The 13,505-nt window shown below is 31.2% G+C and overlaps 1 protein-coding gene across 2 annotated transcripts; it reads right to left on the reverse strand.

Moving 5' to 3' along the window:
• Positions 1–4,076: 4,076 nt before the first annotated feature.
• On the reverse strand, positions 4,077–11,284 carry LOC110628842 (ribosome biogenesis protein BRX1 homolog 1). 2 transcript variants are annotated; one of them, XM_021775656.2, is made up of 9 exons: positions 11,137–11,284; positions 10,845–11,065; positions 10,615–10,756; positions 10,223–10,301; positions 9,916–10,040; positions 9,219–9,320; positions 5,109–5,177; positions 4,920–5,018; positions 4,077–4,401 (listed from the first exon to the last, which is right to left on the reverse strand). In XM_021775656.2, exons 2-9 carry the CDS (start codon positions 11,030–11,032, stop codon positions 4,270–4,272), a joined length of 936 nt encoding a protein of 311 aa, XP_021631348.1. In that variant the 5' UTR covers positions 11,033–11,065; positions 11,137–11,284; the 3' UTR covers positions 4,077–4,269. The 2 variants fall into 2 exon arrangements, with proteins under 2 accessions (XP_021631348.1, XP_021631349.1); XM_021775657.2 differs by having other exon boundaries at positions 10,845–11,051; positions 11,137–11,281.
• Between the last annotated feature and the right edge of the window lie 2,221 nt (positions 11,285–13,505).

A 13,505-nucleotide genomic window follows, 5' to 3' on the forward strand; every position in this document is an offset into this window, starting at 1 on the left:
TAAATTATAATTGTTGTACAAAATCTTTAAGTTTTAAATATATTTTAATGATTGATTTGGTTTTTTTTGTAGTTAGTTTAATAATGTCCAGGATGATGAGGATGGATGTATATGAATGTACAGGGTACAGGTGCAGGGAGGACGTATTTGATAATGTTTGAAAATATAGGGATGATTTTGTAATTTTATGATTTACCAACGGATTACCAACGGAATTTCCGTTAGCGTCACTGACGGATCCATGTCCATCGCAAAGGAAAACAACACCATTTTGTATTCACTAATGGATTACTAATGCAAATTCCATTAGTGAAACATATGTAAAGAAAGCTATTACAATACTAACGGACATGGAATCCGTTATTGACACCAACGGATAAATCCGTTGATGATTCGTTAATGACACTAACGGATACAAATTCCGTTAATTCGTTAATGACACTAACGGATACAAATTCCGTTAATGAATAATTTATCAACGAGATTTTTTCCAACGGAATGAATCCGTCACAAATCCGTTAGTGAAATTGTTCACTAACGGAATATCAATGTTTACTAACGGAAATTTCCGTTAGTATTTCTTAAAATTCTTGTAGTGTACACTCCTCAATTGCTCATCCCTCACACAGTCTCTATTCCTAACCCATACGACGAAGTCTTACTCCTCTCAATCATTTTACAACACTACATGCTTCATTTTCACATATCCTGAAACAAAAACCTAAATTAATTCAAATTCTCCAGAGTGCGCACGCATTGATCATGGAGGAGAGTAGCAATACCATAGCTTTTGAACTCAAAGCTCTAGATTGTGAAGAAGTGGAGAAGTTTAACAGCCTCCATCTAATCCCTATTGAAACCATGACAAACATTTTGCCATGTGTAGTCTATCATGTCACCTTCTGGGCATTTCCTAATACTTGTGCGGAGGAGTAAATGGTGAAGAGAATGGAGTGAGGAAGGGATTTGTGTGTAAAGATTATGGAGAAATAGCTATTGTTGGATAAGTGTGGGAGCTATTGAAGATAATGAGGGCTTCCTTAGTTGAAAAGCCAAGTTGCATAAGAGGAAGAGAGAGAGGTATTATTGGTATCAAAATATTTTATCTCTCTTTTGAACATGTTCAAATATTTGACTAATATGTTTTATGGACAGAAAAACTTCTGATTCAAACGAATTTAAAATTTAAGAGTTGAAGTATTCGATTTTAAAAATATAAATAATTCACCCTAATAATAATTATATTACAATTATACTATCCATCTTTTCAAAATCTAGCTAACTAGAAAAATAAAATTAGAAAAAACTTTTCCATACCTTAAACATAAAAAAACAGAAGCCTATAAAATTTTGAATTTCTACCATTTAAATCAATTATATGTGCTAGTATATTTATCCATGAGCAAAAGACAAGGTATGTTTGCTTAATTTCACTAATTTTTATATATTTATAGAAAGTTTCCATATGAGTGTTTCCTTTTAAGACAATTAAAATATATTCACTGCTAAACAACATTTTTAAATAATAATAATAATAATAATAGAAAAACCATATTGTATTTAAGACATGAAAATAAATAATCAAAATAAAAGAAAATAAATAGTATTTAAAGAATAAAGAATTGTCTTTGATGGTAATTTTAAAAAAGTAAAAGGCACTTTCATGTTTCACCTTTAGATATATGATTACTTCAACTTTTCAATGATGTTTGGATCCTTTTTCCAGGTTTCAGCCATGATTTCCTTCGTCTTAATTTTTTCATTCTTATCTACCGTGTTTATGTTCTATCATAAAAAGATCATTTAAATCTTTATGATTATTAAAAAAATAAAACAGTAAGATAAAATTGAAATAATATTATATATTATTCTTAAAAATTTATTTTGCAATCGTTCAAATTAATTTTTTTGAAATTTTTATTTTTAAAATCAAAATAAATAGAATTTATTTTTAATTTGTAATTTAACGGAGAGTATAGAAAAGAAAAAAAAAAAAATAAAAACATAGGCTAAAAAATTTAGCTGATATGAGCCATTAGAAAAATTTTGAATTAATCTGATCAAATCTGCCAAAACTTGTAAAAATTATATATGAGATTTTCAAATATCAAAAAATCATATTTAAATATTAAATATGCAATCATAAAAAATTCACAAATAAAATCTATAAGAAACCATAAAATCTCAAACGGTCCCATAATCATATTTAAAATTTAAAAATAATATAATTATATTTAAAATTTAAAAATATTTAAATAAATAAAAATAAATATTTATAAAAAAAAATCGTTTAAAATATAAATTCATTTTAACACCAACCACTTCAGCAACTCTCTTATTATAAGCAAAGGAATGTCTTTACTAGTTACCAAATACCCATCTAAGCACAAGTCAAAATTCCTTTATTCTAAAAAAATAAAGGCACATTCCCTTTCAACTAAACACATTCAATTTTAGAAAATTTCCTTCTATAATTTATAAACATTGACATAAAATTCTCATAAACTTCAACATCTTTCAAATGTTAATATCGTTTTATTTCTTGAAAATCCATTGCGAGATTCCAAGTAGCACTCGAACATATCTTATATCCATGGACCATTTCTTGTTATGACTGAGGCTAAGATTGTCTATTTGCTGAAGCAACTCCTTCATGGAATCATTTATCAGTAAGTGCTTCATGATAGTTCTTGATGCATTAAGATAAGAGAGGAAGTATGTTATTTGTACTTTTTAATAATTTCATGGAACTTCATGTTGAAATCTCTGTCATCAAGACCTCCTTTAAATTTACTAGTCTTCGCAGTTTGGATGGTAATGTCTAGTTTGTAAGAGAAGTATGTTCTGTCTTTAAAACATCAACATACATCGTATTCTAGAAATCTATAACACGATTCTATGATTCTGAGTAGCATGTGAGCATGTCTTGTATCCATGGACCAAAACATGCTGCAGCTAAGGTTGAGATTGCGCTAGCTGCTGAAATCATTCCTTCATGAAGGTGCTTTATTTCATTATATGCTTTTATGATAAGCCTTGTTGCATCGAAGCCAGAGAGAAAGTCATCTATCTAAAAATCTTGTTAAAGCTTGTATGTCCATAATAGCGTTTTCCATCTCAAGGAGCATACGTTTTGTTATTGATATGGTTCAAGACTTCATTCAAAGCGGCGGATATTGTCCTTGTTCAGAAATAGGCAACCCATCCCCGTTGTGTGGATTATCCTTGGTGACTTCAGTGTTTTGACTATTCATTGTGAGGGTTAGAAAAGCTAGAACCATGCTCACTACACCGATTAACGGAAAAATTATTCAATTCAAAACAAACAAACCGTTATAAATTATATATTAACCATTGATTACAAAGAATATTACATGAAACTCACTATAATCGATTATTGGGTTAATAATTGATTATATATATAATAGTTATATAATAAAATTTCATTTGATTGTTGATGTTGTGGGATCAAGACTCACTTTGTAATTCTAATTGAATAATACTATAGTGGGATACATTGAAAGTGGTTGGATTAACTCGGATGATTCCTACCATGTCAGTACAATCGTGAGCACGTAGACATCCAGAACATCCTTGTGTTACTGAATAAAGAACTGTTCAATATGAATAGGCAGATCAAAGGATCATGCATCTCGGAATCGAGATGAAAAAGGCCTCAGTGTTGGGATATGATGAACAAATCTACGGCACGAATCCTTGAGGAGAGATGAAAATGATGATTACCATAAAATGTTTATGTATTGTAAAATATAGTATAGAAGGAGACTCATAAATCCCTACTAAAGAAGAGGATTGTCCTTTTTGGCATTCCATCTTACCCATTCTTAACTCTATAATACATCTTGGAGTTTGAGATTGAAAATTTGAATCCATAAGATGCTAGAGGTATCATGCAATAAAGATTGGGGACATTGGCTCAAAACAGGGCCAAAATGGGGAATCGGAGAGAAGGTTGAAAAGGCATTTTCTACTTGAACCTGTGAAACATTTCATGAGCACTCTTCATTTTGGCATGTAAATAACTTTTGAAGGATACTGCAAACTCCAAACTCCAATTGAATTATAAATCCATCTATTTGCTGCAAAATAGTACAAATGGGCTGTAACTTATAATTTAATAACTCATTCATCAAGCAAAGTTTCCAATGTTAGCAAAGCGAAGAACACGAAAAATCAGCCAACTTAATGCCGGATACAATGTGCTTTAAGTAGATTAACAAAATTGATTTGGGGGGAAAAACAAGAACATCATTCCCTCCACATGTCTGCAAATTCATCAGGCTCCAAAGGATTTGACATCTCATGCATTTTCCTCCTCTTCTTGGCCTTGACTTTCTTCGCATACTTCCCAGCCTTCTGTCTTTTCTCCAGTGCTCTAATCTGGAAGCAGTAAAAAGTGTAGAAAGCGTTGCCTTGTTAATGACAATATTAAGTGGCGCAGAACTAAAATTGGGATTATGACTGTGATCAGCAAAAAAGAGAAAAAAAAAAAGGAAAAGAAAAAAGAAGTAATAGACTCAAAACAAAAGGGCAATAAAGAAACCGTTTGTTATCAATATATCGAACTTGTTTATGTTACTTGAGGTTTTAGATGAGAAAGACAGGTTACTAGGAATAGGATTCTCCAGAAAAAGTGAGTTTTACTAGTTTCATCAACCCATTTTCCAAAAATGAATTTTCAGTTTTAGCAAATGACCAAAATGGCAAAATAAACGAGTTCATCCAACTCTAAGGAAAAAAATTGTCCATGAAAAAGAACTACCAAAACTTAGCTACTTGAACAGATATCCTATTCAATGAAAGTAGCAATCTCAAACAGAACAGCTTGACAAACTGCACAGAAGTTAATGCTACTTATGTTCCAAAACCACAAAACTAATTAACAGGACATCTCTGACCTGGTTAGGTGATATGTATAATGGATTCTCATAGAGTGTTGGGCCTCCAAAACTGCCACCAAAAATCTTGATAGGATTCAAACAAAATCGTGGACCCACCTGTACATAATCAGTTTCCAAGTTATGAGAACACCATAAGAGCTCTAGTATCTACTGCATATAAATATCAAAAAGCATATCAGTACAAACCTCAACTAGTGTCATCTTCTCCAGGCCTCCTCGAGCCAGTTTATCTGATTCATTATGAGGAACAGATATCTACAAGAAGGTGAGGAACATAATTAGTACAACTTCAATTAAAGAAAAAAGGAAAGCTTCATGAATCACAAGAGTAGAACAAGTACTTAGGTAGCATTGTGGCAAAATGGAGGGGAGAAACACCAAACCTAATGCTAAAGGCCATTCCAAATTTCACACTAAAGGCCAGTTGTGGTTCGGCCATATAGATATCCCCATGGTCAGGAAGATGAGATTGAAAGACAGTGTGCCACCATGTTACAACAAGGTATAATCCAACCTAGTCATTCACCTTTCTCTTCACTGGTTGATCTTAGTTCCAAAGGCAGACGGTTCTTGGCGTTTATGTGTTGATTACAAAGAATTGAACGCCAAAACCATCAAACATAAGTTCCCTATTTCGGTCATTGATGAGTTGTTGGAAGAATTAGGAGAAGCCAAACTCTTCACAAAATTGGATTTATTGTCCGGATACTACCAAGTTGCCATGTATTCTCCGGATATTGAGAAAACAGCGTTTCAAACACATCACAAACACATCACAGTCACTTTGAGTTTTTGGTGATGTTGTTTGGACTCTCCAATGCCCCTTCAACCTTTCAAGTCTTGATGAAGGAGGTATTTAAGGTTTACTTAAGAAAATTTGTTTTGATTTTCTTTGATGATATTTTGGTTTTTAATCGAATATGGGCAGAACATGTCCACCATTTGTGTCTACTATTCCAACTATTGACGCAAAATAAATTATTCCTCAACTGTTCCTAAATGTACTTTTGCTCAAACTCGGATTTCTTATTTGGTTTACATTATTTCTCAAAATGAAGTGCAGGTGGACCAATCCAAGATTTCAACAATTATGGAGTGGCCCAAGCCTAACACTATTTGTGGCTTAAGGGGATTTTTAGGGCTAACTGGTTGCTACAAAAAATTTGTGCAGAATTATGGAACAATAGCCGCTCCTCTCACAGCTATGTTACTGAAGAATTCTTTTCGTTAGACTGACGAGACTGTTACTACTTTTGAAAGATTGACTACAGTTACGACGACAACCCCAATCTTGATTCTACTAAATTTTGAGCTAACATTTATTATCAAATGTGATGCTTCAGACACAGGAATTGTAGCATTACTGTTACAACAAAATAAACTAGTAGCTTATTTCAATCGGTCGATGGTAGTACGACATCAAAACCTTCTAGCATATGGAAAATAATTGATTGGCTCGATTAAAGCTATCAAACACTGACATTCCTATCTTTGGGGTCACAAGTTCATTGTGCGAACAGACCATTACACCTTGAAGTTTCTATTAGTACAACGTACTCTCTCATCACCTCAACAACATTGGATTAGTACGTTTATGGCTTTCCATTTTACAGTTGAATACAAAGCTGGTAAAAACAACAAAATTGTTGATGCTTTATCACGACGAGATGCCGATCAATTTGTTCTCATGGAAATTTCTATGTCACAACTGAGCCTATTTGATGAGATCCAACGAGAACAATGTGAGTCTGAGGAGGTCCAGCAACTAATCTCTGCAATCAACAATGGCACGGCAGTAAACAAGTGGAGTTTTAATCAGGGTTTACTGTTTTACAATGATAGAGTTTATCTTCCCCATAATTCTCCATCCATTCAAACCGTGGTTAGTGCACTCCACAACCAAGGTCATGAAAATTATCAAAAAATGCAACACAGAATTGCTTAGGATTTTTATTGGCAAGGGTTAAAGAAGATCGTGCGGAATTTTGTACGAGCCTATGATATCTTTCAATCCCCTACAACCTCTTCCGATTCCAACTCAGGTTTGGGTTGATATTTCCCTTGATTTCATAGAAGGAATTACGACTTTTGGGGGGGAAGAATGTTTTGTTGGTAGTCATTGACAGATTTTCAAAATATCGCAATTTTGTTGCTCTATCTCACCCATATACCACTGTAAGTGTTGCTCGATCTTTCTTTGATAACATTTTAAAATTACATGAGTTGCCAGAGACTATGGTTAGTGATCGAGATGTAACTTTCACTAGTGCGTTTTGAAAGGAATTATTCCATTTGTGTGGTACAAAACTGTGTTTCAGTTCAGCTTATCATCCGCAATCATATGGCTAGACAGATGTCGTTAAACGAACCATGAAAATGTATTGTTGTTGCTTCACAAGTGCTCAACCTAACAAATCGATTGACCGGTTATCTTGGGCTGAATTTTGCTACAATACAAGCTACCATTCAGCTCTCAAGTCCACTCCTTTTGAAACAGTGTGTGGCCATCCTCCTCCTCAGTTGCTTTTATATCTACCAAGTAGCTCTTTCATTGAAGCTGTGGACAACGCTCTTAAAACCAAGGATGAGATGCTGCACCAACTTCGGCAAAATATACAGCAAGCACAACAGAAAATGAAGCACAATTATAACCAATCTCAACGCCAACAGGAATTTCAGGTTGGTGACAAGGTTATGCTTCATCTACAACCTTATCGTCAGAGTTCAGTTGCTAAAAGAAAAGGTCAAAAACTTTCAGCCAAGTTTTATGGACCTTTCGTGGTTCTTGAGCAAATCGGTTCCATGGCTTATAAGCTAGACTTACCTGCACACTCAAAGCTGCATCCTATTTTCCATGTTTCCACCCTCAAATGGTATCACAAAGGACAAGATTCTTGTACTCCAATGCTGCCACCAACTCCACCTGATGTTCCTCTTCAACCTCTGGCTGTTTTAGACCAGCGTATTATGGCCAGACAACTTGAGATTTTAGTCCATTGGTGTGCTGTTTTAGACCAGTGTCGGACAACTTGAGATTTTAGTCCATTGGTGTAATTCTTCTCCAGCAGATGCTTCATGGGAGAATGCTCAAGATTTTTTGGTCAAGTATCCTGAATTTGCGCTTCAGGACAAGCGCCCTTTAGGGGCAGGCAGTAATGTTACCAAACCTCTGCAGGTCTACACACTTTCTTTTAGTTGTTTCTAGTTGTAGGAGGGTGTTCCTCCACTTAGAAGTAAAGCTATGTTGATGTGGGAGGTAGTTATGCCTCACTCTTGTATTTAAACAATAACATCAATGAGAAAATGCAGCTTCCAACATCAATTAAGTCTTTGAGCACTTTAGTCTTAAGAGGTTCCAGGTTCCCTCTCTAGAGCCTGAACCAACAGCAATCATAGGTTGCAAAAAGAAAAACCCCAACCTACCCACTCAAACACCATCCACACCCTTACCCGAAAGACCCATAACCATATCCTTAACCTGGGACCATAACATATTCATTTCATTAAGCTGAACACCACCTTTAACGGGAAAAGATTTGCAAGCTATTTTTGGTATCACTTCTGCATGAATGCCAATATCCCCCATGAACAATTTATGATATTACCTACAACATTAGACAGCAGTTGACAGCCACTTCTACTCAAGTGGTATCCTACTCCCCTTAAAGAAGGTGGTATAATGGTTATATAAAATGGTATAAAATACAAGGAAAACAAAAGAAGAATAAAGACAACTTGCAGAGTCTGCAATAGTGTAAGTTCAAATGAAACATTACCAGACAGCTATAATTGGATCCAATCCAAAAACTGAACATCTTACATACAAAAAGATAGATTCAGGACACAAATATATCTCCAAGGGGGACTAAAAACAGAACAATCTAATTTGGTGCAATCAAGAATGTCTTTATAAATATGATAAGGGACTCCCTGACAGGAAAACTCAAAAGCATAAGACGCAAAAATCCAAAAGATCCTATAATACTACTAGAACTGATTCTTTGATACTACAGTAAACTAAAATATTTATTTAAATGTTCAATAAAAAATTATAAATCTTCAGTTCAAATTTGAATTACTCAAATGCAACCTGTTTCAGCTTACAAGTCCACAGCAGAATTATTATGCCCTACAAAGTATGAAGTAAGATTCCAGCGCAACAAACTTCAAGGAGAAGGATGGGAAGGCACTTATGCCACAGCAAGAGGAGTACTGAGATGTAAAGGACTTACTAGCATAATGGGTTCAAGAACGTATAAAGGAAAGTAATAGAAAAAAACTTCACATCTACTTCACCTGGTAATTACGGAACCATATATGATCATCAACTATGGAGAAAACAAAGACATGGTCATGATAAGGCTTAGATTTACGATGCTCCTTTGGCACGCCAAATATCTGAGAAGAAGCAATTAAAAGTTATCGATATTCAAAGTACCAACTAAAAGCAACTTTGAAACACCCATCTAACACAGAATTTTCAATTATTAAAATCAGTCCAGAATGCAATTGTAATCTGTACATGAAACAGCACAAATCTCAAAACCATGAGAAAAGAATATCTTCTATGATTTGAGATTCCATGCAAATATACAATTAAGTAATTACTTGTAATTCGTAAATAGATTTCATAAAACTAATAGTGATTCAGCATATGACTTAAAATATTGCCTTCAAGAAAATTGCATGCCAAACAGCAGAATGAGAGAAAATTCATAGACAATAATGATATATCAAGATGACTTCTCTACCATAGTCCTGATGGTGACCAAGCCTATAACAATAGAATATGAAAAAGTGGGGCTTAAAATATAGCGGAGTTATAACCATCATATCCAATTGAGAAAATTTCTTGAACAACTATGCTATTGGTTGAAATATTTAGGGGAATTTTTTTTCTTTGCAGAGAAAATAGAAACCAATTGTTTCAGTCAAATTCAAAAAGATTGTTTGTATCAACATTGATCCAAAGATGGGAAGCAAGATTAAGAACCTGTGTTAGCATCTCCTTCAAGAGTTTCCAGTGGGCATTTTTGTCAAAATTAGCAGAGAAAGTCAAGATAGGTCGTGACCCTTTTAAATGATTTCCAGTAAGCTTCAGTTCTTCCATTGTGTGCACTGTAACAAATGAAGCAAGTTTCAGCAATTAAGACATCTTAAAGCAAACAATGAGAAAAAGAGTTAACCAATACCCATACAACCTAATTAATAAATTAGATTAATCAACAATACTACAAATACATACATGAACAAAGTTAAAGACTACAGGTTACTATATCAACAAAACGAAATAAAATTACCAGCATTAACTAAAAATTTCACTGATGGACCACCAGGGCACTTTGCCATCCATAAATACAGATCCTTATGTTTCCTACACTGCGAAATACCAAGAAAAATAAAGCATTAGCCTTGCAATAAAACAAATAAAAGTTTACTTTCAGCAATAAGGCATTTTAAAAAAAAAAATGCTACTATTTCAAAAATAGTAAATTATCCAACACTGACTAGCCAAAAAAAAAATCAGAAAATAATTACCAAAGACCCTAGTTTTATGAAAAAAGCATCTATAACAGTAATATAAAGAGAAAAGAGATATCACTCAAGAGGGTATTTATTTCACAAGCAAGCAAAAAGTATTTGAATTACAAGAATAAAATGCCGAGCATTACTAAATTTAATTGCAAATCACCTCGAAGAATAAGCAAGAAGAGCAGCTCTTCAGCTCAACGAGCTCATTAAGAGCCATGCCTTTACTACTTTTGGATTCAACCTTATTATCCTTCTTACAATGAGGCAAAAGAGACACCACATTCAACATCAAGTGCCGATATCTGCCCATCAACATAGGAATTAGAAACCATGCAAAGATTCAATAACCCAAAAAATAAAAAAGGAAAGGAACCTGAATTCATGTTTTACCTGTAATTGATGCGACGAGAGCAAGTGACCAAGACTTTCTCTTTGTTCCTAAAACCCCGAGGCTCAGTTTCTTTCTCTTCAGCCTTATTTTTCCAGCCGAGAAGTGTGCGCTGAGGCCGCTCTGGTGCACTTTCTTCTTTCTTTGGTTCTGAAACCTTAGTTTCACTATGCTTTCGCTTCTTCCCCATTATGTATGCTAAGTGATATCTGAAACCAAACCCCTGTAACAAATAAGAAAAGATTATAGAAGCTGGAGGCGGAGACGGCGGCGAAAGAGGAGGAGGAAGCAGACCTGTTTGCTGCGTCGAGACCAGGAGAGAGAGTTTTTCGCTCCTTCGAGAGGCTGCGTGAATTAGGATTTAGGGCGTCATTCCAATAGATGAAGTTGATCGTTTCTGTATCACCGTATCCAACGGTTTCTGTACAAAAATCATGAAAGTAAATACATCGAGCGGTCCAGAAAAATCAATAGTTCTATTGAAAATAAATATGAACTATTTTCGCTTTCCATATTTATATCTTAATTTAATTTTTTTTTAAAATTTTAAATTATAAAAATCATCTTTTCACATTTTGTTCTAATTTTAACTATTTATTTTAATTAATTTGATTAAAAAAGTTTTTTATTCATTGTATTTTGTGACGTAATATTATTTCTTAAAATATTTATTAAATAAAAAATTAAAATATTTACGTTAATTTACATTTATATTTAAAGTTTTAAATAATAAAATTGAATTTTTTTATTTTATTTCAATTACAATAAAAAAATTAAATTAAATCTGAAAAGTATTAAAAAATTATAATATAATTCCTTTTATTTAATTACTAAAATAATTTTTAAAGTATATATTTTTAGTTCAACAATATTCATTTTTATTAATTTCATCATTTACTTTTTATTTTTATTTTTATACACATATTATAATTTAATAAAAATTTAAATATAAAATATATTATAATATAAAATATATAATATTTTATTTAATACTATTATATAAAATGTAATTTTTTTCGAATCAATAAATAAATTAATATATATTACGAATTTATTTGTATATAAATAAATAAAATAATGTTTTTATAAAAATCATAAAGAAATAGATTTTATATACTAAAATATCTAATATTTTATTTTATTTAATATTAATAATATAAAATATAATTTTTCATATATAAAAAATTTATATATACTAATACATAATATTCAACATAAGTTTTTGTAAAATACTTTAATATATAATATTTATATGTGATATTTTATATTGTGAAAATTTTATTTATAATAAAAATTTATTTAATATTATATATAATAAATATAAAATAAATATATTTTTAATATAAAATTAAAATTGAATGACTATATATTTATTAATATAAAATTTTAGCAAATATATTATAATTTGTCATTAATTTTTTAAATTTAATTTATTTTTTTATTATAATTGCGAAAAATTGAAAAAGATGTTGTTTTATTATTCATAATTTAAAATTATATATATATATATATATATAATTAATTTAAACGTCTAAATTTTTTTAGGAAAAACTAATTGTTAATTCTTGAAATATAGCATAATTAACAGATTTATCTTTTTATTTTTAGAATCAAACACTTTCATTTTTTAGATTTAATTTCATTACAGTCACATATCACTCCATTAAAAATTTCTGTTAAGTCAATGATTTTCATCTGGTCAAAGGAAAGAGAATAAATATAATTTCAAAAATATCCTTCTCAATAATAAAATGTAAAAATTACTTTTTAATCCCTATAATATGGAAAAATTCATTATTTAGTCCATCAATTTTAAAAAATATATTAAAATGTATCTCACATTTTAAAAAGTCTACTAGTTAATTTTTTTATTAATTTTATCATTAAAAATTTTACTATTTAGTCCCTATAGCTTAGAAAAAATTATTAGTTGATCCCTCAAATTATTAAAAAGTTTACTAATTAGTCCCTTCATATCAAGGATATTTTAGATTTTTTTATAATATTTAATGACTAAAATTAACGAAAAGACTAATTAATAAATTTTTTAAAATGTCAGAGATATTTTAATGAATTTTTCAAATTGGCGAGCAGTGATTGACAACGAACGGCACCACAGAAGCAATTTGTATTGAGTTTTAACTTTTTATTTTTAATAATTTAAATTTTATATATTTTGATTTTTATTATTTTTACTGAATTTGAATCTTAAATTTATTGAAATTTTTATTTGTTTATGGAGATTGATTTTGAGATTTTCTTTCTTGAATTTTGACGAAATTAAATTTCATAAACTAAAGTGTTGAATTCGAAAAATAGAGGGATAAATATGTTAATTATATAATATCTTAGAAATGAAAATGTATTTTTTTTTCTTTAATTCTTTGAGAGAGAAACCTATAAATTTGTAGGAATTAAATTTCAGAACTAAAGTGTTGGATTCTAAAAAGAGTAGTTCGGTTATTTTTCCTGTCACTAACGGCATTTTTGATGGAGTGACCTCTAATTTTGACAGAATTAAATCTCAAGAATTAAAGTGTTGGATTCTAAAAATAGAGAGATGAATCCATTAATTATGATATATCTCAAAGACTAAAAGGTACTTTTTTTTTATCCAATAAATCTTTTGAGAAATAATTTTATGTAAGATGACATGTGAATTA

This window comes from Manihot esculenta, chromosome 12, assembly GCF_001659605.2.
Source record: "Manihot esculenta cultivar AM560-2 chromosome 12, M.esculenta_v8, whole genome shotgun sequence".
NCBI lineage: Eukaryota > Viridiplantae > Streptophyta > Magnoliopsida > Malpighiales > Euphorbiaceae > Manihot > Manihot esculenta.

Coding starts and splice junctions, on each gene's coding strand:
- LOC110628842 (XM_021775656.2), bottom strand. CDS start 11,032: ATGGGGAAGAAGCGAAAGCATAGTGAAACTAAGGTTTCAGAACCAAAG. Junction 10,302..10,614: donor CTTCTTGCTTATTCTTCGAG/GTGATTTGCAAT, acceptor GGTATTTCGCAG/TGTAGGAAACATAAGGATCT. Junction 9,321..9,915: donor TGAAGGAGATGCTAACACAG/GTTCTTAATCTT, acceptor GCTTCTTCTCAG/ATATTTGGCGTGCCAAAGGA.